Source organism: Manduca sexta, chromosome 28, assembly GCF_014839805.1.
Source record: "Manduca sexta isolate Smith_Timp_Sample1 chromosome 28, JHU_Msex_v1.0, whole genome shotgun sequence".
NCBI lineage: Eukaryota > Metazoa > Arthropoda > Insecta > Lepidoptera > Sphingidae > Manduca > Manduca sexta.
Window position 1 is genome coordinate 13,505,966 of NC_051142.1, and position 27,987 is coordinate 13,533,952.

General features: G+C 35.0%; 2 protein-coding genes across 2 annotated transcripts in view; one reads left to right on the plus strand and one right to left on the minus strand.

Moving 5' to 3' along the window:
- The first annotated feature begins 94 nt into the window (after positions 1–94).
- On the plus strand, positions 95–3,611 carry LOC115447838 (probable glutamate--tRNA ligase, mitochondrial). The gene is made up of 6 exons (XM_030175078.2): positions 95–574; positions 997–1,192; positions 1,473–1,687; positions 1,992–2,107; positions 2,407–2,516; positions 3,075–3,611. Exons 1-6 carry the CDS (start codon positions 231–233, stop codon positions 3,606–3,608), a joined length of 1,515 nt encoding a protein of 504 aa, XP_030030938.2. The 5' UTR covers positions 95–230; the 3' UTR covers positions 3,609–3,611.
- Positions 3,612–7,392: 3,781 nt separating this feature from the next.
- Positions 7,393–27,987, minus strand: part of LOC115447848 (diacylglycerol kinase eta) — a 58,937-nt gene continuing 38,342 nt past the window's right edge. Inside the window, exons 8-20 of the mRNA XM_037444738.1 lie at positions 27,596–27,707; positions 27,018–27,193; positions 24,632–24,719; positions 23,920–24,042; positions 22,152–22,381; positions 20,144–21,547; positions 19,036–19,455; positions 18,575–18,749; positions 17,048–17,277; positions 16,167–16,317; positions 15,292–15,447; positions 14,535–14,666; positions 7,393–13,856 (exon numbers count right to left, since the gene is read on the minus strand). Of these exons, the coding sequence (XP_037300635.1) occupies positions 13,572–13,856; positions 14,535–14,666; positions 15,292–15,447; positions 16,167–16,317; positions 17,048–17,277; positions 18,575–18,749; positions 19,036–19,455; positions 20,144–21,547; positions 22,152–22,381; positions 23,920–24,042; positions 24,632–24,719; positions 27,018–27,193; positions 27,596–27,707 (3,682 nt within the window). The 3' untranslated portion in view covers positions 7,393–13,571. The remainder of the gene's footprint in view (positions 13,857–14,534; positions 14,667–15,291; positions 15,448–16,166; positions 16,318–17,047; positions 17,278–18,574; positions 18,750–19,035; positions 19,456–20,143; positions 21,548–22,151; positions 22,382–23,919; positions 24,043–24,631; positions 24,720–27,017; positions 27,194–27,595; positions 27,708–27,987) is intronic.

Below are 27,987 nucleotides of genomic sequence, written 5' to 3' on the forward strand. Positions count from 1 at the left end.
TATGCTAAAATGTATAAAGTAACTATGTAGATTTAATACGCTGTTGTTGCTACAGTGAATTTAGAATTTCTGAACGTAATTGTTAATGTCATTATTAACAGCTGATTGTAACAAACAACTCCTTACCTGACCTTACCGGAACAACTTAGAATATCAAAATTACATTTTTCGACATTTTCTTCCACATGGAATAATATTATGTGATGTAATAAAACAATATAATTTGCATAATGGTACGTATTTCATTCACAAATCAAGTTGTTTGTACCGTCGTACGAAACTTGCATCAGTCGGCCAATTTAAAACCTCCACGAGTGAGATTTGCACCGAGCCCCACAGGATATTTACATTTAGGAGGTTTAAGGACTGCGCTATACAATTATTTATTTTCGAAGTCGCGCAAGGGTGCTTTCATACTACGTATCGAAGACACGGACCAGACGCGAAAAGTGGAAGGTTCTGTCGATGCTCTAGTAAAGGATCTTGAATGGGCCGGAATTGAGTATGACGAAGGCCCGAAGAAAAATGGAAAATATGGACCGTACATACAGAGCGAGAGATTGGATATATATAGGTAAGTTTTATTTGAATTTTAATCAATATAACCTTACTCACCGCCGAGATTACTTTTAGGAAGCTTCATCTGCATCTACACACTATGCTACATAATATCATTAAAAATACTTTTTTTTATTCAAATTATGCAATTATTTGGATATTACCATAATAAAACCTCTGTGGCAGATAGTTCGCTGTGTCGCAGATTTATTCAGTGACTTTATTCTGTTTTATTTTTGAACAGGGCTTTATTCTATACTTCTCATATTAATACATGGATCTACTTCTGTTGTTTAGTTACAAAAATAATTTTCTGACCAGCAGGATATGGACTGAGTTATCAACATTATAAAACGTTTAACATCCTCATATTCTGTAATAAATATCATTATACTTATACATTTTTAATTTTAATAAAAATAAATATTTCAATTTCAGGGATCACATAGACAAACTTCTCAAAAATGGTTCTGCATACAAATGTTTTTGTACAGAGAGGCGGCTGAACATTTTAAGAAGAGATGCACTGAAGACCCAGAGAATACCAAAGTATGACAACAGATGTCGGTCACTGACTGATGAAGAGATCAAGGAGAAAATGAAATCTGGTGTACCTTATTGTGTTAGGTTTAAGGTATAAAATTAGTATATTACAAAATCTTGCTTATTATGAATGGTGGAATATAATTTGCTCTACCATTTAATTTATAGACAGGAGGATATTTTCTGATAATCCTCAAACAAAGACATATAAAGATGCTTTGATTTTCAGTTTAGTGTAATCAATTTTTTTTTAATATTTGGGTGTCAATAAGCCCAACTGTTGATATCTATCTTTACATTAAGAAAAATTTACTCTTACACTTGTATGCTGTATAAGAAAGAGAGAATATAGCATAATTTTATTCTTTTAGTTAACATCTGACTGTCAAGCATATGAGGATTTAATTTTCGGTGGCATCGCCTATGATGTGTCGCTGAACGAAGGTGATCCGGTGCTGATGAAGTCTGATGGCTTTCCCACCTACCACTTCGCTAACGTGGTGGACGACCATCTGATGGCCGTAACGCATGTCTTGCGAGGAGTGGAGTGGCAGATATCCACCACCAAACACTTGCTTATTTATAGGCAAGTATCTATTATAGTCTGATCAAATAAATAAAAATCCGCTTTGTGAGCGCCACGTTCGCTTTTCCGTTTAAGTTAATGTAGTCAGAACAAGAGCTTAGTTTCATATTTTACCGCAACATGGCGCGGTATATTTGTTATCCTGATCAGGCTATAATCACATTGATTTTTGCACTATACCTTAAATCTTATGTGGTTTGTATGTCGTTTGAAATTGCATTCGTTACAAAACATAAGACGTAATTATTTTTTTCCTAGGGATATCGCAATAAAAATATGTTTAAAAGAGTACCAATAATTTCAGAGCTTTTGGTTGGACGCCGCCGCAGTTCGGCCATATGCCCCTAATAGTCAATGTTGACGGGACCAAGCTCAGCAAACGACAAAGTGATGTCAAAGTGGAAGATTATAGGGATAAAGGTCAGTTCAAAAATGTATTACATCATCATGATTCACAAGTCAGCTTCCCACATTCACATTCTAATCAATGGTAATACTTCTTATCTTAATAATATTATAAATACGAAAGCTTGTGAAAATATTTGTATGTTTGTTAGAAGACAAATAATAACATTTCTTAATCTAACTTTTTAAATACACGGCGCTGGCGTCGTAAAGTGCTTTAGGGACATTTGTACCATTTTTACTTAATAACAATTTTATCTTTACACTGATGGCATTTTATATATGGTTTGCAATGATGTATATTATTGTTGCAGGTATTTTTCCCCTGGCACTAGTTAATTATATTACCCTGTCTGGTGGCGGATTCGACCACGTGCCAGGCGCTGGTGTTAGGTTGAAGACTATGGAAGAACTGGCGGAAGAGGTAAGAGTGTAATAGAGCCTTGATAGTAATTTCTGATTTATTAATGAGCCGTTAGATAGAGATACTATATTTAAAAAATGTATATTGTATTGTAATTCAATAAAATTAATACAGAATGAAGCTTTGAAAACAATATGTGCACACGTTACCAGCAGCGAAGGGTGAAGTTTTAGGAAAGGAAACCCGACACAACATATAGGTGCTAATATTCATAAATGCAGTCCGCAAGATATTTTTTATGTCTGTGGAAACTTTATTGCATTGTGTTACCTACTTTATCTAGTTTATGCTTATATATTATATTGTCCTGTTTGTTTCCTGAATAAAAGAAAAAAAGTCTAATGATAATTAGCTTTTATATGAAAGGAAAGCCGGCAGGAATCGGCTTATATGGACCCTTCGGCTCTGCACATTATCTATTGATAGTTGTTATAAAATTCGGAATATGCTCGCAGATTGCACAATGAAAATATATATCATTTTCATTGTGCAATCATTGTGCAATTGTAATAATATTGTACAGGTATATATTTATTTTAATTTATTTTCTCTTTACAGTTTAAAATAGACAAAGTATCATCTCATCCAAGCCGCTTAAACGCCGACCTACTTGAGGAATGCAATCGATTGGAAATCAAACGCCGACTCCAAGACTCGGCACTCTCACAACAACTAATAACACAACTACAAAAATTAATTAATGAAAAGTATCCTCAAAAAGAAAAACAAATTAGTGAGGAGCACATAACATCTGTACTCAACTGGTCAACGGCTAGAGTGTCGAGAATCGAAGATCTAGTGTCGATAAAATATGGATTCCTTTGGGTTTTACCGTCGACAACTAAACACATCGAAAAAGATTTACTAAATAAGCTGGTTGGGCATTTAGAACAGTTAAATTCGTTTGAACAAAGTTCTGTGAAGGAATGCTTGAGGAGTTTTGCGTCGAGTAGTGATGTGAAGTTTCCGGATTTGATGAAGATGCTCCGATCGGTTCTTAGCGGGTTGAACGAAGGTCCCAGTGTTGCAGAAATGATGGATTTGTTGGGTAAAAACCAATCGCTGCAGAGAATAAAGGCAGTTATACGATAATTTTGTTGTTTTATTTTTTGTTGCATTTCTGCTGCTTTACCAAAAAAACCATACCCTCAATTGATTTTCGGGTAGAACACCAAGCGGAAACACTATTTGCTTTTCTTATTATTTACGTGGTGTTATAAAATGTTGAATCTCAAATTATCTCAACAAACATTTAACAGCAATGTTTTATGACATTTATCATATAATAACATAATGCAATATAAAAAGTAGTTTCTTCCGCTGTTTAGTTTTATTGCGAGTGACCCGCGACATAAACCGACTTCAGAGTGGCCATCTTTTATTCCGCCAATGATTTAATACACTCGTAACGTATGGAGGGAATTATGGTGACTTCACTGCCTACTTTCAGAGATTGCGATAAACTACGGTTAGTGACCGGACGTATAAGTTGAGATTACTCACGTAATCACAAGCGGGAACGCCGTATGTTACGCGTAGTGAAATGGTTGGGTAAACGCACATGATTTATAAGAAGAAACTATCCAATCATCGGTTGCTTTTTTAACACGCAGACATACACGCACGCACACACGTCTTTACTTTACGGAGGGATTGGAGAAAATCTTACGCTTCCACTTTTTCGCCCTGTCCCAGTATAGTCAAGTATTAGATGTTATTTGCTTAGTTTCTGGTATGCGAGAATTCGTTTGTAAAGTGATTGCAAAATTGGGACTATTACTTAGTTTAGTTTCTGGTATGCGAGAATTCGTTTGTAAAGTATCATGGTTTCATTTATTTCTGGCGTCACTCGGAACGCGTAGTATCCACGCACTGTTGTAATTAATTTAGAAGGGTTGAATACTTAATTGGGTATTACTAGACTTTATAATTAAATTGAAAGAACTGCGCCGCGGCTTGTGCTGAGTGGGACCAGTTTTGATTGTCACCAGGACTCGGCACAATGCGCTTCTTTTGTAAGGTCAGGGAGGCCTATAGGTAAAAAAGTAAAAAAAATCCTCTAGTATCCTATACGGCTATCAAAAATGGTCATCGATTAGAACGTCCGTAATTGAATAAAGACGGATATGCCCCCGTAGACGAAATAGGCTCCCTGATCTTATTTCATTTTTATTTTTATATGTTTGTTATATAAACATGCAGTGTTGTTATTTATTTCGTTTATTCCAATTTCTGAGTTGTGGTGTTTGTGAATTTTTTTGTAATTTCTCAATGTAACCATAAATGAAGGCATGCAATTGCCTTCCAGTGCTTAGTGATACTTATTATGTTGTTTCTAATGCTGGGTAGTCATGACTATTCCCATCAGGCCTCATCTCATAAAAAAATCTAATATAAAATAAATAAAACAATATGTATCAGTAACAGTATATTTTATTGAATTTTCAAATATAAATATCAAGAGAAAATATCGAATTGTTGAATATCATCCACAGAGCTCCGGCTCACGAACATTTTATTCTTTACTCAAACGGAGACTCTTATATTAAAGAAATTCGTTAGTCATTTATAAGAAAACAAACTATAGCATGCTAATAAGTTGAAGGAAAGATTGTATAAAAAGTAAAAACATATATTTATTTTATAAATCCGTAATTATAATTTGACTGATGTAAACAGCATGCTCACGGATTGGTTATTTTTGACGACTTAAAAAACCTGCTTATGTTGTGACATATTTGTAGTTCGCCAGCTATTACATGGGTACAATACAAAAATAAGGTTTAGGAACAAAATATTATTTTTTATTGATTCAACTTATATATGAAGTGTTTCTTTAATATTAGAGTTCACGTCTGCGAATAAGACAACACACACATTCATAGCTTTTTGCAATAACATCTGAAGAAAGTGGTTTCGATTACTGCTATTAAGCGTATGGAAATTGCTTTCTGGGAACTAATCAAAACCCAAACCTTAATATTTAATCAAAATAGAATTAATATAACATTGTCTTTAGGTAAATAATCAATAAAAAGTAACGCTAAAATCTCACCGCAGTTGTCATTTTTTTGCGCACGGCAAAGGGACTCCGCTGCACCTGATGGTAAGTGGAGCGGGGTCCAATATAATGTTGACTGACGAGAGATGATTATCCCTCAACAGTCGACACAATTATGCCAGCCTGTTAAAACCGGATAGACACAGGCTCATCCCGGAACGCGATACACTTACGTGAACCACTATGGTGGGTCACTATCCGATCGTATATGAAATATATCCTACCACCAGCAAATTTTAGTACAAATGGCTCAGTCGAATCCCGATGTGATAATGTCGGTCAAAACAAATATGCTGATATTTTTAAATAAGATTTCCGTATACCCACGTGTCCTTCTTAGTCTATTCTATATTTCCTTTCCTAAAAGAAAAAAATAAACTTTTATTGTATGATAGCAATTGTCAACCGCGAAGTCGTAACAATATTCTTATGTGTCCCTAAGGAATTGTGATTCCGGGATTGAATATTTCTATTTGTCCCATAAGTAGGAAGACGAGTTGGTAAAAAACAAACGCATTGAAACCAAATATCAAAATATTATTAGAAAAATAAAATTGATAGAGATTCTATGATATACTTAATTAATAAATTAAAGTTCAAATAAAATAATAGTTCCAAGAAAATAATAGGTACCTAGACTTTAAGAAACGCACGAAAAATACAAAGTTACTGTATGGGACATCTTATAACAATTCCAAAGGAAGCTCTCAATCAAGGCCTATAAATAAATAAGACGAAGATTATATTGGTTTTGATTAGCACCTCGGAACATGGTTTTTATAATTTATTCAATATAAATAAATCAGAATTGCAATGCAATCGCACCACTTCCTCAGACCCACAAAACAACTCATATTGCTGTATATACCGATTACCGAGTACATCACACACAAAATATCATTAAAATGGAAGAAAAATATCGTTGCACATCATTGAAAGACATCAGGAAAACAGAAATATATTCGATAAACAAGTAAAAATACTAATAACAGTAAGTATACATGTACAGTCAACCACAAAAGTAGCTGAACAAATTCAAACTTTTTAATCGGCTTTAATCTCTTGTGTCCATACTAAAACATCGTTTATTTTAACTAAATTAAATTTCACATGGTTAACATTATTTTAGATAAAGAAAAGAACATATTTCAATTTAAATCGGCTTAAAACAAAGAATCGTTTTTACATGACAATCGTGTCACAAACGGGCTCTAAAATAACTACAATTAAGTTAAATGTTTTCTGTAAAATGATTTTACAGTTACGTCACTTAAATCTCAAGCCATACTCACTGCAATTTTCAGTATCCAGGATACTTTTGATATAGAAATTACAACATAATATTATGCATTAACCCGTGATGTGCAACGATCACCTTATTAATAAAGATTACAATAAAGACAAACACAACAAACAATTACAACTTAAAATTAACTTGAGCAACATACGGTTTAACGTAAAATACATTCTTTTGTACACATTAAGGATTGTTAAATAACATATTATTGCTTAATTAAAATAAGTTTAAAGAATTAAATTTTTTTTTATAATAGTTTAATTGAAATAGTATTTATAGCAAATTAAATTTAACGCATTAATTTTTCATGTATTAATTATTTAAATGTGTTGTATTTTTTAAACGTTTTATAATAATTTATATAATTTGTAGTATACGAGGTCAACGAAACATAAAATATTATTTTAAATCTAAATAACGTTTTTAAACATAAAGCTTAAATATTTGGTATTTGTTAAACTATTAAGTACACATGATTATTAATATTTTTATAAGGAAATTAAACCGAGTCGTAGGTATTTTCAATGATACTTAACACAAAAATTACACACACGTATTATCATTAACCCAGTCTTAAACATATATTATTATTGAAATAAAGATTAATTCAAATTAAAATTATCCAGCAGCGGTTACTATTAAAAATTAATTTTAGGAAATGGTTGGGGTAAGAGCCGATTTTTGGGGTAAAAATACATCGACCAATAAATCGAGTTACGTTCCGGGGTATATCAAGTCAGATTGGCAGATATTACATGGTGAACTTAGAGTAACGAGCTTTTCTTGTTAGTTCATATTATATTTAGCCTACACAGTTGGGTACATATTGTTAATAAACTTAGTATAGTCCATTTTGCCGTAGCAGTGTAATATCATGCCTATCTGATACATTATTTAATAATGCCAACAATGACGCCATAGCGACATAGTCGTGAAGTAACGACCAAGCTCCTTAAAGAAAGATTTAAAAAAAAAATTACGTCATAGTCATAAAAACTTTTAAAGCTAACAAAAGGTAAAATGTTTTTATTACTTTGAAATTTTGGTCATCAAAAACTGGATAGCGATTTCTATTTTGACAGATTGGTCTTTTTTCCATAGACGTGAGATTACCTTTGGTTAATAAATATTCCGTTATACGCAAACATTTTATGCGATTTGCTAATACTGACTATTAAACCTCGTTTCAGAATCCAGATTGAATTGAACGAAAACGTATTCCTGTCGAAACGCTAGCCTATGGAATTAATAATACTTACATTGCCTTTGGGTACAAAAGTAAGGAATCCGTTATAATATTTACGTAATAATTTAGTATAATACCGTTGTTACATAAAATCGAAAATGTTACTCAAATAGGGAATCCAGCCCCTAATTGGTTATGCCGTTACAAATTTGGCCATACATAATTGATTCCATTCGTATACGATTGTGTGTATTTTTTGGTGGGTAGGAAATATTATTTTTGTATCTGTATTATAAAAGATTTAGAGTACCCAGATTTCAGTTGCATAAACAAGGACGTCTTTATGTAGTGGGGTGCATCCTGTCGGTTAAAAGAGGCAGGAGAGACTCTGTGGATCCTTTAAATCTTCTTCATAATATATAGGGGCCTTAGCTATCTTAAGGACATATTTACTAAATGATTAAAAAATAATTGTTGAGATTTTAAAAATAGAGTAATAAGGAAATCATCTTTTATAATACAGATTACAAAAATAAAGACTTACATTTCGTGGAACATTATAAACTATTAACTTTGGAACACAATAAAATAGTAACGTAATTACGTGGTACGATTTATCCATGGAACATGTTAATGACTAGAAAACTTAATACAATAAAATGAACGGTAAGTACCAAATTAATAGAAGATAGTCTAAATATTTCGATTATTTAAATGAGTATTTACCTTCATAATGCATAAAATCCACATCAAAACTGTTCTATTAATCAGCGTGTCATATGTATTACATTTGAGCACATAAAAATACGTTATTCATCATATCCAACCAAAAACAATTCCATTCCAAATCGAATCGAATTCCATTGAGTGAGTGTACTTGAGTTAAAGAAAAAAAAAACATATTTTTGTTTCACTTCTATGAATGTAGCAGTGTTTTTTCCAAATTACGTAGATAATGTTGTAATACGTATTTTTAATAGATATTTACGAAAACGTCGTGGATATAAAAGGCCGTAAAACAGTGTTTTTTAGCTTGGAAACTGTTGAAGTTTGCTTTTTTAAATCTCAGTCTACGAAGTGTTTTCGTAACCGTTATGTAATTATGTATAAATAATGAAAAACGACACCAATGTAGAAAATCGAAGCGTATAATGAATGCTTATTGCTTATGAAAAACCGTAAAATACTGTAACGAATTAATCAATAATGGGAATATTAAAGCTTACTTAACATATTGATATGATTATTTTTACTATGGAAAAACAATAAAATTACACATTATTTGAATATATCATTTCAGAGCTAGAACAAACCGTTTAAACATGTACTTATTAAATTTTAATTAAAATATTATTTATTGCTGAGTATACATCACACAAGAAAAGCCATATTTTTTTTATTAAAAACACATCGATGCTAAAATAATAAAAAATCCGATCACACGTCTCCGCGCAAACAATGTACGTAACCATACGAATCCTTAATTTCTTTAAAATACTTAGAAATTATGACATATTTTCGAAATTTATCAAAATACAAGAATCAATTTATACAATAAAAAAGTTGACGTCGTAAAAGTATTTAACATATGTAGAAGAAACTATGTCGATACAATGTCTATTCAATTTAATAAATACCGATTACACAATGACCCTAATGTAATACATTATATTATGGAATAGTACTAAATCATCTAAGGCAATAAGTGCCGTTTGTGAACGGCGGAAATATAAGTACCTATAAAAGTGATATTACACAGGCAATGAGGGTTTATGAAACAATGGCTCATGGTGTAATATCAAGGCGGAAGCAAGGAATAATTTGACGTATATAAGGGTAAGTTCGTTTCAGGAGAAAGACTGTTGATTCAAAATTATTTTTAAACTCGACAGCATTTGGTAATGTATCACAATTTAGCGGCTACTAAATTAGTTTTAGTATTTTTGAATTAACGGTCTGCCTCTTGATGCGAATTTACCCTAACATTCTATATTATACCATAGACTACGTGAATAGTTTTGGAGCTTTATTCGTTTTTATTCGCAATAATCTTTGGTAGTTGGGAATGTTGCATATAATAATTTAATAATCGTATAACAATTATAATGTGAGTATAATAAATATTGCTTTAGATACACGATTTTTATAATAAATAAATACATAAATTAACACGTATAGATTTATTCAAACAATTTGTCACGTACTTCCATTAAGCCTTAATTTTTTTTTACACATAGGTAGAAGGCATAGAAGCACACTGGATTGGACTGTGCCGTATGTTATATAACCATAGACATAATGCTTGAATAAATACATACTTAATTACTACTAATAATTATTATATTATCTCAAATAAAAAAATAATTTAACATAAGTAAAACGACGAATGGAAGAAATATCGCATAATATCGCATACGCCGCGCCATTATAGCATCATAAGCCTCAGTTGCCCGTGTACTAATTTCGATTATTTTATAGTTTCACAAATTACAAAACTATCATAAATATACATATAAATATAAGTATAGACACGCACATTCTTTTGTACACACAATTACATACAGTAAAATGGTTAGTCAGTAGAGATATATTTATAAAAACACTTATAAGGCAGATCGTGTAAGGAGACGCCAACGTGTCAGCCGAGTGACTGGAAAACGTATAAATGGGGTAACACATTAAATAAGTTATCCTGTAAAATAAAAAAATATTTTTAACAGATCATAACTTGTCATGTTTCTGAACTGTGTTTGGAAAAAATAGATCTCCAAATAAATAGAAAAATAGACATTTTTAATCAATGGAAGCACAGTAAAACATCCACCAGCACGAAATTCACTCGACCGACGCGATCGCAACATTTTATCTAGAAATATTAAAAGTAAAGGAAAATATATGATAGATCACAATAACGCACGCACACACGAATTGCGTCGTGTCACACACGCGCACGTCAATATAAGATTACTTGATGTAATTGCTTGTTTATTTAGAATATCCAATAAAGAGTAATAGAATTCAAGTTAGTATCACATAGCGTAGCTCGGGCACATCACTATACACTATACATAGACACAGTATATTTTAAATTTTCATAAGTTAGAAGAAAAAATTCTCACATGCTTTGACGTAATAAGGTATGTTAATTGGGGCATCGTTAACAAACACATTTAAATTTGACAGTTGCCATTTCTATCATATGTTATAACTTTACTCCCGTACTCGCTACATGTTACCAGCCAATAATTATGAGTACAATATCCGACCACTATAACTAGGCCTGCTCCCTCGTTTAATCTAAATATATCCGTCCTCTATTCCCTAGGTGCCACATTACAGTGGCCTATGAAAGTAAGAAACCAACTAGAGTAACTATTGACCACAAGTGCTCGTCTAATCCGGTTCATTTAGTTTTATTGCTATTTCTATTGTGCTATATATTAAAAGTTGTACACTGAATCACAGGTAAAGTGTTACATTAGATTACAAAAAGTTATTGGCACTTTATGGGGTAAAACTAAAATCATATGGTAATATTTTCTTTAAAATGTTTGGGACAATACAAATTATATTATCTATTACATGAATAAGGCTTTAATTTTCTTGGTTACCTAATTTTATTATGAATAATATTATGTATTACTATATGAACTCGTTGGGGTAACCTCAAACTACATTAAACACAAACTTTCCCCATGATTCATAGTACAATCTTAAAGAACAGTAAATACGAGTCTCAGCAAACAAATCTAATATTATAACTGTTTAATATCTATTTACTATGCATTATATATTTTTTTGTATGTTTTTCCGTATTATTCTTGTGCATTATTTGGATTACGTGTGTGATTATAATTTTATTAAATATTTGGTAAACGGCAACTAGAATTACAAATATCAAATAAGCTTCATAATGTAACACCCATAATAAACTTATATAATGATCTATTGGAACATCATTGTGTCGTTTATTATACTAATGTAATATTATAGAGCAATTACTGTATAACTATTTATAATGCAAAACAGTTTAAAGTTTTATATTTTTTCTCAGCAATTGCTGCGGTAATCGATTCAATGTGTTAAAAAAGTAATAAGAGTTAATGAAAATTGGACACTTCTAACATCACCGCACATATACTGAAGGTGTTTCCAAAGACGCGTATTTGCAATCAGAGATAAAAATATGTATTATTAAAAAACCCATTTAATATTCACAACTCTAATTACCGAAAGAGAAAAACACTGAATCTATATTTCTAGCTAAATCTTTTAATCAAGGGCATAGTTTTAAATTGGAAAAAATATGTGGGTAACAAAAATTATCGCCCAATACATACCGGCGACACAATTTTTGTTCCTCTCATTGTAAGTCGAAGAAAAAAACATTCGTTGTTTCAATTGTTCATCGTAATAATTCACAACGTTTTGGTTAACTTGTCGATTTTTTGTTTAAAGGCAAGACATGGCAGGTTTACTTTGGTTATCTAAGGATTAATATTTTCTTTATGTCGAAGTGAAATTCGCTTATAGTAGGTTCACTGTTTTAATAATATTTACATAACTGCAATGAAAAATGTCATAAGGTTTTGTGGTATTTATATTCAAGAAACGTTTTGTCATTCTAGTAAATTCGCGCATATGTTCCCGATATAATACAATTATTATATTAACACATCCTCTGCCCGTACATCGAGGTAATGTGTTCATTATTTATGAAGCTTTTATGAGTCGTTTAATGAGTTACCCTAACATTGGGGTAACATATTGAATACTTTTTAAAATACTTAGGTTCATAAATATATACATCTGTTTAATATATAAATATGAACTATAAAATTGTTATAAGAATAAAGAGTAAAAATCATTTTCATAAATATTATGGGAGAACATGGGACAGAGAACGTGCTCATACACATATAAATAGATATTGAAATGCTGAAGTAACTTGGTAATTCGATGTTAGAGGAGCTTTCGTGTTTAAACAAAGTAAGCTGAAACGACAAAGTGCAAAAATTGGGTCAACACGAGTGCTTCGATACCTCGTATTTTTTATTATAAGATATTGCTGCACCTGTGTTCACTACTATACGTACTTATACGTATTTTCTGGTTTTAAACGAATATATTCCATAAAATATAATAATATTTGTATTTATAGTAACAGTTATGTAAAGCAGAAGAGTTTAGTAGAGGTAGAAAAATTCGATACACATTTTTTTACATTAGAACATTTTGAAACGAGAAATGTAGATTATAAAGTATAGTAAAAATAATCTTAAAATTTATGACTGAGTTTACAAATACTTGAAACGCTTGCTCAGAAAACGGCAACGCTGTGACTAGCTCGTTTCACAAAATTGTACCTTAGTTTTATTTCAAATAGAGTCCAGATTTGAACGTGTTTGTATATTTTAAATTGTTTCAGTAGTTTCACCCGCAATTAACGGTGTAAGCTTTGGTAGTCCCTGTTTATAGATGGCCATCTCCCTCGGAGCGGCCCCGCCGTCGTCACTGGAGCTCTTTCACCGCTTGTAGGATCCTCTTAACATGACCAACTTTAGTCACTCCTAGTTCTCTCAAGTCCCTTCTGGCCAATGACAGCAATTCACGACCTGTGACGTCATGTTTTGCGAACGCCTCCGCGTACTCACCGAGCTGAAGTGAATCTAGCCATGTTTGGACTTCCTTGACCCCCCAGGAGCGGACCTGCGCGGCTGTGAATGTGGGCGTGGGCCCCTCAGAGACGCTTCTGCGCCCGCGCAGCCACCTGCCAGCACCACCCTTCTTCGGAATCTAGGATAGGGTATTATATTGGTAAGGGTCCAGAATTCTACTTAAGGTCACTAAAGAATAATTAAGTTTAGGGAAATGATGCATAGAAATGAAAAGTTGGGATGTAGGCACTATAACTACAAAATATTTAATTAATTCAACTAAACAGTTCTATTTTTATTTTTTTATGATAATATGTAAATACCAGTAATTTGAAAACGATTTTCTTAAATGGTCGAGTGCACTAGTTAGTAATATTTTTTTATTCCATCTAGTGACCATCGATGATATAATTTAGGAACATTAAGAGGTAGCGACTGGAGGGTTAGAAATAATGAGAACAGAAACAAGCAACGTTAATAAATTTCGATACTTTTAGTTACCGAAATAAATATTAACAGATGATTATTGCAAATATTTTAATCTGGTTTTGATTTGTCTATGATTGGTCTTGTTTTATAGTTTTATTATTCAAATATAATTGTATTATTGTTATTTATAGTATTGAATTTAAAGAGAATTATAATATTCGCACAAATCAATATTACGGTGTATATATTTGTTCCAACAATTTTATTTTCATCTACTATTTAATTAGATAGTTTTTATTGCGATAAGGCCTAGGTGGAATTTCGCATAACTTTTGATAAACACGTGCTCTATAAAGTACCCCATACATTTCAATATTCGCTCACGTACCTCATCGGCGTGTAAGTACGCATGTCCGTCTCTCACTTCACACCTCGAGAGCTGCATCCTGACGGCGGACGCGGCGCCCGCACCGGCTCCACTGATGCCACCACTCTCAACTAACTCCTGACAACTTTCAACCTATACCAAAAATCATTCCTGTTTTATATTGTGGTGTTAACATTACTATAGACTTCGTGTGTTCCGTCATGTAAAAATAATCGCAAAATAAATCTGGAAGGCATGATTTTGGCATATTGGCGTGTAAAAATAGTCAATCGGATATTCTGGTTTATTTCAATATTCGATATTAAAGAAGCTAAGTAAACTCTGTTGGAGATTATTTTCGTCTCACAGAGACACAGAGAGATTTAAATTTCCAAATCTGAAAGGCATTGTGGATGTTGACCCGGTCTAGATTCACCATAATTCACTGTTTTAATGAAACTCGGCGAGATGCATAAACCAATGTTGAATTACGTATGTATTTATTCAACAATTACTAAATGACGCATGCATATTGTGGTGATTTTATGTGGATGTTAAACTTTTAATGAGAATATCTTTTAAATACTACTTTGAGTTGTTTCCCAAATTAGAATTTTCTTTGCTAATAAGTTTTGTTTTATTAAATTCCTAAATTGTGATGGTACCTCATTTTTAACGAGGCATTAAAGACATTTGATAACAGATACATTAAGTAATCATTTATTTTCGTAATCCTATTCTCGAAAACGAGACCATTTCTCGTCTATGCTCCACTTACCAACGTAGCTAGATGTCTTCGCAGCTGCGGCGGGGGTAGTAGTTTCCCATCAGCGTCCTGCAACGCATCGGCCTGGGCGGCGACGCGGCGGGCTGTCGACACGGCGTTGGACACACCTCCTGATACACCACTCTCGCTGATACATGAGAGCTTGACCTGAACAGAAAAAAAAATCACAATGGTTTTTATTTACTACAAAAATAATTAATGCTTTAGTGGAAATATTTAATACCTAAATTGGCATTGAATATAACATACCCATATTGCTAGGATAATCCGCTAGAGGTGTGAAATTTAGTTTTTATGCCGTGACATAAAAACTTAATTTCGCATCTGTCGCTATTTGTCTGGATATAGTAGCGCTTTTATCAAGCTATTTTTTTTTTTTTGAAGCAGAAGTTAACAAGATTGTACTTAGAATGGAACGTTTACATCGTATACATCGAAATTATTAAAATCATACCTAACGACTCTAGGAGTAATTTTGTTGGTGAACAATATTTCCATAGATACACGTGCCCAGTACATATAATGCAATGAAATGCAGAGAATGCGAAAAAAAAATGAGTACTACAGTTGATTAATAATAGGAGTTGCTGTTGTTTGGATTACGGTCACAATAAAGTTACTAAAAATATTTTAACGAAATTCGATTGTTTAAATTTTTTCTTCGCCTATCGAATTCGGCTCTTAGTTTAGAGATCTGATAAAACTTATCAGATCTCTAAACCACATCTCTACACCAAATCTTGACGAAATATAAACTGGAAAATTTAACATACCCTTGCAATTTTTGGGTTATGTATTTCATTCCATGAATAATTTTATTTGACAAAAAAATTGAATCCAAATTATAATAAACAAAATAAACTGACATGTTTGACGAGCGTGTTGATGTCGTCCAGCAAAGCCAGTAGCTGCGCGCTCTCGGCGGCGGTGAGCGTGTCCCGTACGTTGACGACGCTGCCCGCGGCGCTGGAGCCGGCGAGCGCGTGCGCTTTCATCTGCTGCTTCTCGTCCCAAGCCCTGTTGCGATACACTCTTATAAGTTAGCTCGTTCATTTGTTATGTACTGTTTGTTTTTCTAATTTGGCTTTAGATATTCCTGACATGCTCTGATCGCTTATGCGACGTAATTAATTATATATCTAAGTGATTTTTTATGACTAACAAGTTTTCTACGACAACATATAGCAAGCACACATATAAAGCTTAATCATACAACGATTCTAAATGGCTATTCCATTAACAATATAAAAATGCACTAGTCGGTACCGAGACGACTAAACATCAATGAATAGTGCATTGCCTACCTTGTTATTCTTATTTTGCATGACGACCGGGACACGGCAATGTAGCGCACAATAATGACGTCGGCAATGTCCACATTAGCACATATTTAGTTAGAATTTTAAAAGAAAAAAATATAATTGACGCGTCTAACACCAAGCCACTAAGATCAAAATCGCCTATCATAAATTCTATAACTGAATCTCGCGTGAGTTTTCCTCATTAATATTGGTCACTTACTTAATTAAGACTAACATTTTATAAAATTATTTTTAGCTCCATGGAGTCAGAAAAGATAAGTAAGTAGGTGTAATATATAGTTAATTGACTACCCCAAAAGAATAACATTAGCAGTAACTTAACACCAAACACTAATGGCACTGTATAAAAGTTAACAGTTTACCCCATTGCGCTCACGTCCATAATCCACAACCAAATGCATCTAAATCTACACAAGTCTACAGACCTAAGGCTGGTCTCCAGTGCACGCGACCTGCAAAGCATCTGCGCGCGGTTCTTGTGGATGATGCGCACGCAGCCGGGCGGCTGCAGCCACGCCTCGCCGTCCACCTGCACTGGAACACACTCTTCCCCCAGGATGTTGATCTGGACTGCACGGCACTGCGCGATGCGGTGCTTTTGAAGGTTTATCAGACGTGAGGCGGCCATTTGCGCTGAACCGAAGACCGCTACCACCTGTTACGATTTTATTAATAATACAGTATCTAATAAAAACATTTTAATTATCTATATATATAAAAGAAGAAAGTGGTGTTAGTTATACTATTTCTAACTCAAGAAAGGATGAACCGATTTGGCTGAAAATTGGTGGAGAGGCAGCTTAAAACCAGGAGACGGACATAGATTACTTTTTATCCCGTTCCCACACGAACGGGACGTGTCATAAGACGTGGTATAAGAAATCAAAATTTGGTATGGAGATAGTATAAGACCCTGGGAATGTTATAGGCTACTATCCCGGGAAAATATATAGTGGGACTTTTATCCCGGAAAACTCCTTTACGCGGGCGAAGCCGCGAGCAAAAGCTAGTATTTTATAAAAATATGTTATCACTTTATTTCAACATTTGGTTGTACGAGTATTAAAAAAAAGTCGTGCATAAATATGAAAAACGCCACGGGTTGGTAGGGATAACAAAACAGTTCTTACCATTTCTCATGGGAAATGGAATGTATTCAAGTTTCTTGGGCAAGTCCACAAGAAGACAAATAAAGATAAAAAGTAAAAACTTATGCCAACGTGGCGTACTGTGCCAGTTATTGAAGTTGTCAAAAGTTTTGTATAAACTTCCATTCAGGTTTTATTTTATTCGTACAATGCCTTTAGGCGCATAAGTTAATATCCTTGAAAATTATATTTTAATAAGTAACAACATATTTCTTAAGGTGTATGTAACCCCCATTACGTTAAAGGCGATTGTTGCATAAATATGGTTAAAATATATTAATTTTCATCCATGCATTGGCTAGTGAAGTGAATTTATTAAATGAATTAATGGACGTTTGACCTATTTACCCCAATAACATAATTTTTAACCTTTTTGCGGTATACTAGACAACGTAAATGGGTTGAGATTGATTAAATACCCCTTTTATGTGGCGCGATGAGTTAAGTCCATTAATCATGTTATATTTTGTAGCAAACTAGGCGCTTAATGTAATTAACCTACATGGACTTGATAAATACGGTACAAGCAAATGGGTCAGAGTTGAGAATTTGCAAAAGTCCCAGATGGGCACATATTTTTGATTAGATGTAGATCGACAGCATACTAGAGTAGTTAGGTAACGCAATGAACATTTTATTTTGTTGTATTATTTTGTATTCCGCCATACTTTTCTTAACCTTAATACGAATCCCAGTTGTGGCCATTATAAAAAATATTATTAAACCTAGAACCCTGTAATATTTTTCAGAAATCCACAATTCTATAATTATGAACATAACAACCTATTCTTTGTGATATATTACCTCAAGTATCCGATCATCAAAAGAAGGCGCCAGAAAAATGTCGTCAGCTCTAGTACCACCCCAAAAGTTGGTGCCGCCCATGAAAGAAGGGATGTTGAGGACCACGATTCCTTGCAATTCGGGCAGAGGTATTCTCTGGCCGTCGCATTCTAGCTGGACACGTTGCCCGAGGTGCCTGAGGAGAAGAAAAATAATTTAGAATCGTTCATATTATCATCTAATCATATTGGATTTAGTTAAGAAAAAATAACATTATTGTTAAATTACCATACATTCCAAGCGATTAATTTAAGCATAAATTATCAACATTTTTTGCTAAAATTGGAGTAAATTGTTAATTTATTTTATTTTTGAATTTATTTAAAAAAATAATACATGGATCGTGTGAATGGTCGTAGTAATTAATTGTTACAAGATTGTAAATATCTATCGTAGATCATATATTATATTTTCCAACTAACCTATATGTCCTATTGACCCACTCCTTGGACCCTAGTACGCCGTACCACATATAATTTCTAGCCCTCGATCTGCACTTTTCGGGATGCTCTTCTCTCTTATTATGGAAGTCCAGGGTGATTTTCGCATCAATGCCAATTCCGAAGTAGTTGTTCATGACAGCTCTCTCATAAAATCCTTCCAGTAGAGTCTCATCGGGGTCCATCAAAGGGCTGACTGCCGCGCAAAGGGCATCAGCATTTGCTAGTAAGCATTGGCTGATGAAGCCTTGTGTGACGTGAGGCCAAGCTGGCAGCTGCACAAGGGGGTTGATTATGGGTAGTTTCTTCGACTTTTCGCTGACATCTGACTTGGAAGAGACTCCTGCTGTGCCACTGACGCCGCTTTCCCCCCATATTGATGATACTGATGTTGATAACCTGCTGGGATTGATGAATTGATTGTGCGATGTCTGAATTAATTATTAATGTTCTATTAATTAACATCAAACTAAGTTATGGGGGTAACTTTCTATAAGATAAGGTATTTTTAATGCGTAATTGCGTAAGCAGATGTATACTTTTTTTTAAGACAATGATGATACAGTTATTTTATGAACTTATACATAAAAATACCGACTCAATGCTATATTAAATATACAAGTATAGGGAAAATATTAATTATATATTTTTTCCGATTACAATTTGAATATTAGTGCAGAAATAGTTACTCGAATTTATTTAGGTAGTTTTCAATTCATACTGTGTCAGTCAGTAGGAAGAACATTCGAAAAGTTCGCGGATGCAAATTTAGTTTTGTTGTCATTATTTATAGCTTCCTGGTAACCCAGTTCCAAGCTCGTGTGCAAACGTGGAAATAAAAGTTTGAGGCAAATACGGCGAGAATAAGATGATATTGCGAGGTAGTAAGCTATCGAATGTAGGACATATTCTGTGTAGATCTAAATATATTATGACGTAATTGTACTAATTACTCGGTGTAAGTATGATCACTGTGAAAGGTATTGTTATAATTTTAGGCATCAAACATCCTTTCCTATTTTGTTTAATTAAAGTTTATTGAATTGCATTATTATAAAAATAGTAGTAGTAAATTAAAATCAAAACTTACTTATCGGGTTCTCCCGGCTTAAAGAGGCTACCGCATGATATCCTTCTTGTCGCAGCAGGAGAGCAACTCAAGAACTGGCCGTACTCGGGATCGGAGCCTGTCAATTTCGGATTGTCTGATTGTCTTCTCTCCCTTGTCGTTCCTATGCTCGGCTCCGGCGAGTGAACACTCAGGGTATCTGTGCCTTGATCGAAGATATCACTGAGTACTGAAGCCATACGACTTACGCAAGTTTTAATGCTTTTCTTATCCTCACTATGTGATGGGGATGGCGGTTCTACTACTACGCTTACTTGTGGAAACGCTGGAAGATCTAGGCTTTCTTTTTCCAACTCAGGTTTCAAATCTGCATGCTTAGGACTATCATCAGTTTTTACAGCCTCTTCAGCAGTCTTTGGCAATAAGTGCTTTAAGCTAGAGTCATCAGGAACGCGCTTCTTTAAACTTTTCTTCAGTTGTTTTCTGAACGATTTTCTCGCGATATCATTGCCTTCTTCGAACTGCGCTAAACTGCAATATTTGATTTGCTCCTCTACTTTCGTTGCATTTTCGATGTAAAATACTCTGTTTTCGAATCCAAATTTTTCAACTTCCCTTCCCTCCGCCTCCTTTTTCTTCATTTTCGACATATACTTTAATTTCGTTTCATTGTTTTTCTCTAAGCTCGGATTTCTGCTATCCATTGCTATGTCTGACACTGTATCAGAAGTGAACAACGTTGTGTCGTCAGTATACGTTTCATTTTCTCCATTCTTTCCCATCATAGCCATAAGCACTTCTTGTCCGAGCATAGAACTAATATCATCCATGATAGATTCTCCATGCAATGTTTCCGAATTGACGTAGGTAGTGTCTGACACTTCTGGTGAGTCTATGTGACCTATACAAGCAGCTTCTTCAATGTCTCCAGGTTTAGCATCAATAATCTCAGACATCAAACTAAAATCGTCGCTAATATTGGACCCTTCGGAGCTACTAGCCTCGATTTCCAAGTCGACGCTAGATAGTTTCCGATCTGGCGAGCATTCACCGCTGGCCGGTGTGACGCGAGCGTTCATTTCTTGGAAATGAATATCGTCCGTGTAAGGTTTGTCGATGTCTAAAATAGTCAATTGGTCCGATTCATAAGTGTCACCCTGTATAATTGAGTCTCGCTTATCGCTATCGTCGGAAACAACTAGGTTGGGTATTGTGAGGCTACTGACGTTGAGGCCCGGTTCCTCTGGCCTGAAGAGGTTCCTGCAGGAGCTGGTATCACAGGAGGAGAGGTTGGATAGTGACAGTCTGTCCTGCGGAGAGGTTGAGCTGGTTTTACTGCGGTCCGCTTTGTCCACTTCTAGAGTGAATGTGTCCGGTGGGTTCGAACTAATTAGTTTCGCTAAGTCTTCATCTACGTCTGGAATGCTGTAAGAGATTAACGTGTTATTAATTCGCATAGATTTTTGTAAGTCTAACCCTATTAATTTTGTTTAATATCGCCTAGAATTCTATAATTTTTGTGACAAAATCATTGTAATACTAATATTGTCATAACCCTTAAGCTTCTTTCTTAACGTTTTAAAGTAATAGTCGTCTTATAAAAATATTCCAAGCTCGCATTACGAAGTGCCTTACGAGAGCTCTGAGCACCGCAACGAGGCGGATATTTATTTCATTAAAAAGATTAAAATCTTTTTCCGTGAAAGGTAAATAAGATAAGGAAGCGATGAAAATATAAACCCAAGAATATTATACACGTTTAAGAAATTTAAGAGGCACGGGAATGTTATCTCGTGTCATGTTAATTTAAAATACAATTACTTTATATTCTATGAATTAAGTACAAAAGACTTCATTAAGGTTTACACGTGTTGTTTGTTATAAATAAATTAGTGTCTATAAAATATTTAAGTAACAATTGTGAAGAATGTCTTAGACAACTCGATAATAAAAGTGGGCAGTTACTTGTTATACAGACTTTAAAGAGAAGATATTGTTAATGAAGAGGTGTGATTGCATCATTTCTTACTTGTCAGGTTGCATAGACGCGGCGGATACGGCGGAGGCGGCGGACGAGCGGCGGCTATCCGCGAACGCACGAGGCACCGGCAGCGACAGCGACGCGACGGGTATATCCGCGGGAATATCCGCCGGAGTATCCGACGGGCTAGCGGTATCCGCCGCCGCCTCAACAGCGCCCACGCCCGGCCCCGCGGACGTGTCGCACGTGTCACACGATTCGGAGTCTTGTGACACACCCTGTACGGTTATATTTTTGGATAAGATGTAAATGCGGAAAAATTAAATAAAATTTTGTAATTAAATAAATTAGTTTTAGATTGAAACTGTTTTGCACGTTTTGATTAATTGTTAAACGTATTTTATCCATACGCACGTAAACCCTAATATACTCGTGTGAAAAAGACATAAATAAAAAATAGGCTCATAGTTCAGTAGAATACTTTCATTTCAAAGAAATCTTTTGTTCAGATCTATTGAATAAAACGAATATTAAAATAGATGTAATTGAAAAGTGGATTGATATTAATGATTCACATTTAATTCATTCGTATATTGAATTTGATTGCCTGCGTGGCGTAGTTGTATTGCGCGGTACAGCACCGTTTTGAAGTTTTAGGTTCGAATACCGGCCAGTGATAATGGGTTTTTGTGCTTACTATTAGCCCGGAGACTGGAATTTGACCCCAATACACCCATAAGATCACTGCTTATCGTATAATGGGATGGAACACTCATGGCATAAAGTGTGTGCCCTGGTTGCATCTCTGCCTAACAAAAGGGTGTGAGTATGCTAAATAAGATAAAAATAGAACATGCTTTTAGAACAGTATGGAGAGTTTTGCAACATTATTTCTATACAAATAGATATTCGTAACATATTGTCACACTACTTTATCTCGGTACTGCTTCTGCCAACATCTTTGGCAGTTGAGCGGTTTTAATTAAGAAACAAGAGTGGTTCATTGCAATGTACCAGGTTACGTAAGTCGAGATGCACGTGGGCATAGCATTCACAAAATAATGTTTCAAACTAAACAGACAATAATAATAAAATATTCAGTTGTTCCGAAAACGTCAACATGTTTGAACAAAACTATCTGTCTTGACAGCATATTCATTTAAAAAAGTTCTAAGAAAGTGGTTTCAATAATTGTTTGAAGATAACACAGACCTATTTCAATTTATTAAATTTAACTAGATTTAGTATAATGTAAATAACTTAGACAATTAGGTCCTGTCTAGCCCATTGCGAACAATTCGTCGAGTTATTAGCTAATACGAAACTGAGCTGGCTAATTAAGAAAATTGTTTCTATATTTAGCACAAATTCACTGTATTATCTTTTAGCGTAATTACATATTGTGGCTTATAATTTGCACGCTAGGTACACATAAATACTGTATTAAGTAATTTAATTGAGAATTTCTTCTTGGAAATTCCAAACTCCGGACTGATACTGAGTAGAAAAACCCAATATCATGTTCGACCTTGGATTCGAACTGTAGTCGTACTTTAATACAACTACGCTATCAAGACAGTCATATATGATCATTTAAATTAACCTATATTCAGAGTAAATGTGCAAAAAAATAAATAAAAACTTAGTATCACATTGAAATTTTATTAGAGTAATTTAAATCAATTAACTAAATAATACAAATAAAAGATTCTTAATAAAAAATAATGTACAACAAATCCGGGGTTCTCAAATAAAAATTAACCATTATTGAAAAAATTCATAAAAAAATAACATGTAGTGTAGTGTGCGCCCGTACCTGTGGATGCGTTACCTGCGGGTAGAGGAGCGCGAGCGTGCGCACGAGCGAGCGCAGCGCGCGCCGCACGCTGTCGGCGCGCCCCGCCAGCGCGCACCCGCGCGCCGCCCAGTTCAGCTGCTCCTGTGCGAGCAACACGTACACCACTCCGGCCCAGCACCACACACGACACCACGCACCGTGTCGTTTAATTATGATGCTTTTGATTGGTCAAGATCCACGTGTGAGACATATACTTGTTCCTCAACTAATCACAATGAAACGACACGTACTCTCGTATAATGTTTTTGTCGCATTCTACCGGGTTTGATTTTTAATACCATACTTTATGTTAACAGTTCATACCAAGTACGTAACGCACTTCATTACGTTTAAGATCACGACGTTTTATAAGTTTACGTTGTTGCAAGGAAAAGGGTCCCTGCACTATAAATCATTATATTTTTTAGTTTGACACGGTAAAGTAGTGGGACTGATGGTAAGAAGTATTTATAGAATCAAAATTGTATTTGATGGTAAATACAGTCAAGTAATTTCCAATTACATTTTTTGTTTACGTACAAGTCCCATATATAAAATATAGTGAATTAAGTATACTTGTGCTAAAAATTATAATTATTTAAATATCAATACAAAATAAAAAACGCAATGCAAAAACAACGGACTATTATAAACAAAAATAACAAAATAAAACTCCAGTATGAAAGCTCACCTTTTCAGTCTTATCAATGCTTCCCTTCTCCGCTACCGCCTGTGCTTCCGGCTCGCTATCACTGGTCGTCTCGAGCGGCTCCCAAGATCTACACAAATATACGAGAAAATAAAGTTAGAATCATTTTTATTTTTGTGTTTGGAAATATTGCAGAGGGAATAAGATAGTGTAGTTATGTTCGTATACCCTTATTTTTACGTAAATATAAATCCTATTATAACAGAGAACTCACGCAATATAAACTGTCAATACATTATTTTATTGGTTGATTTTTGTAGGATGTGACGTGTGTAACTGTATTCACATTACTCGTATTAGATTACTTCTCTATCTCACTAAATATTCACACAATATAATCTATACTATTATATAAAGCTGAAGAGTTTGTTTGTTTGTTTGTTTGTTTGTTTGTTTGTTTGAACGCGCTAATCTCAGGAACTACCGGTCCAAACTGAAAAATTCTTTTTGCGTTGGATAGCCCTTTGTTCGTGGAGTGCTATAGGCTATATATCATCACGCTATACCCAATAGGAGCGGGGCAGTAATGGCTAATCTCAGGAACTACCGGTCCAAACTGAAAAATTCTTTTTGCGTTGGATAGCCCTTTATTCGTGGAGTGCTATAGGCTATATATCATCACGCTATACCCAATAGGAGCGGGGCAGTAATGGCTAATCTCAGGAACTACCGGTCTAAACTGAAAAAATCTTTTTGCGTTGGATAGCCCTTTGTTCGTGAAGAGCTATAGGCTATATATCATCACGCTATATTCAATAGGAGCGGAGCAGTAATGGCTAATCTCAGAAACTACCGATTTGAACTGAAAAAATATTTTTGTGTTGAATAGTCCTTTGTTTGTGGAGTGCTCAAAGTTATATATCATCACGCTATGGCCAATAGGAGCGGAGCAGTAATGGCTAATCTCAGGAACTACCGGTTTCAACTGAAAAATTCGTTTTGTGTTGGATAGCCCTTTATTTGTGGACCGCTATAAGCTATATATCATCACGCTATGACCAATAGGAGCGGAGCAGTAATGGCTTATCTCAGGAACTACCGGTTTGAACTGAAAAAATCTTTTTGTGTTGGATAGCCCTTTGTTCCTGGAGTGCTATAGGCTATATATCATCATGCTATAACCAATAGGAGCGGAGCAGTAATGAAACATGTTGCAAAAACGGGGAAAATTATGAGTTTTGAGAGCTTCCGTTGCCTGCGCTGCGTAAACGGTTAAAGTTATGCAACAATGATGTATGACGGGATTTTTTCACTTAAAAAGTTCTAAATAATATAACAAAAGTCCCCCGCTGCATCTGTCTGCCTTAACGTGTTAAACTCAAAAACTACCTAACGTATTAAGATGAAATTTGGTATGGAGACAGTTTGAGACCCTGGGAAGAACATAGGCTCCCGGGAAACTACTATTTTTATAACGGAAAACTTTAGCCTGAAAAACTTTATAACGCGGGCGGAGCCGCGAGCAAAAGCTAGTACTATTATATAAAGCTGAAGAGTTTGTTTGTTTGTTTGTTTGAACGCGCTAATCTCAGGAACTACCAGTCCAAACTGAAAAATTATTTTTGCGTTGGATAGCCCTTTGTTCGTGGAGTGCTATAGGCTATATATCATCACGCTATACCCAATAGGAGCGGAGCACTAATGGCTAATCTCAGGAACTACCGGTCTAAACTGAAAAATTCTTTTTGCGCTGGATAGCCCTTTGTTCGTGGAGTGCTGTAGGCTATATATCATCACGCTATACCCAATGGGAGCGGAGCAGTAATGGCTAATCTCAGGAACTACCGGTCCAAACTGAAAAATTCTTTTTGCGTTGGATAGCCCTTTGGTCGTGGAGTGCTATAGGCTATATATCATCACGCTATACCCAATAGGAGCGAAGCAGTAATGGCTAATCTTAGGAACTACCGGTCCAAACCGAAAAATTCTTTTTGCGTTGGATAGCCCTTTGTTCGTGGAGTGCTATGGGCTATATATCATCACGCTATGACCAATAGGAGCAGAGCAGTAATGAAACATGTTGCAAAAACGGGAAAAATTATACGTTTTGAGAGCTTCCGTTGCCTGCGCTGCGTAAACGGTTAAATTTATGCAACAATGATGTATGACGGGATTGTTCCACTTTAAAACTTCTAAAAAATATATTATAAAACAAAGTCCCCCGCTGCATCTGGCTGTCTGAACGTGTTAAACTCAAAAACTACCCAACATATTAAAATGAAATTTGGTATGGAGACAGTTTGAGACCCTGGGAAGAACATAGGCTCCCGGGAAACTACTACTTTTATAACGGAAAACTTTAGCCTGAAAAACTTTATAACGCGGGCGGAGCCGCGGGCAAAAGCTAGTATTATATAATTGGACTCACTTGCACCGGCCATGGTCGTGTGCGAGGTGCGCGCGCGCATGCAGCAGCAGCGACACGGCGCGCCGCAGTCGATGCGCGGCGCGCGCCGCTCCGCCGCCCGCGCGCTCCCCCGCCGCAGCCAGCCGTGCGCACCCCGCGCGCAGCGACGAGCTCGCCAGGCAACTTACCTCCCCCGCCTGGGCACGACGTGACAAAATTTGTAAAAAATACTTATCTTGCCACGATATCCGGCTCGGAGGACCATGATCCTTCCAGCCGGAAATTGATAAAATATATTTTCTTTAGTAATTTTATTTATATAAATTGAGCAATGGTAGATTAAATTGGTAAAGAAATCCTATTAGTCGAATAAAGATTGTACACTGATATAAGACAGCAGAAGCGTATAATATTGTTTGTTAAAGTAAAAGAAGAAAACAATAAATTACAGTAATAATACGATATCTACCTAGCCTTTATATGCCTGTCCCAGGACACTACATTTTGCACTATTTATGAAAACTGGCGTAGTTAATAATTATAATCATTACAAGCACAGCAGTTAATACTTTTTAAACTAACCCAAACAAAATACAAACCTGCATAATCTCCTGCAAGTTTCTAAGTAGCGTCGTTTCTTCCAGCAAGTCGGGCGGGACGGGGGGAGGCGGCGGCGCCGACAAAGCCCGCTCGAACGTCATTATAGACCACCTGTTAGCGAAGTAAGTACTTACTGTAAATATTGTCTGCGAAGCAACGTTACTTAAAAGAACCTATTATTGAAAATTATTATGTGCATATTTTAGAAAATGTAGTTCCAGCTGAAGTATCGTGGGAATGGAGATGTATTGGCGAAATGATAGTTCCCAGTTCGATACCATCTTTAAATCACGCGCTTTGGTTTTTCGGGCTTATATTATCTATTCATCTATTTTTGTTACTAATCAAAATCATATAGATAATGCATTATCTTATATGTGAACGTTTGCTA

Excerpts from the sequence above, each read along its gene's own strand:
- LOC115447838 (XM_030175078.2), top strand. The coding sequence starts at position 231 with ATGGTACGTATTTCATTCACAAATCAAGTTGTTTGTACCGTCGTACGA. Across the intron at positions 1,193-1,472 it reads CTTATTGTGTTAGGTTTAAG|TTAACATCTGACTGTCAAGC; the intron begins GTATAAAATTAG and ends TTATTCTTTTAG. Across the intron at positions 2,517-3,074 it reads TGGAAGAACTGGCGGAAGAG|TTTAAAATAGACAAAGTATC; the intron begins GTAAGAGTGTAA and ends TTCTCTTTACAG.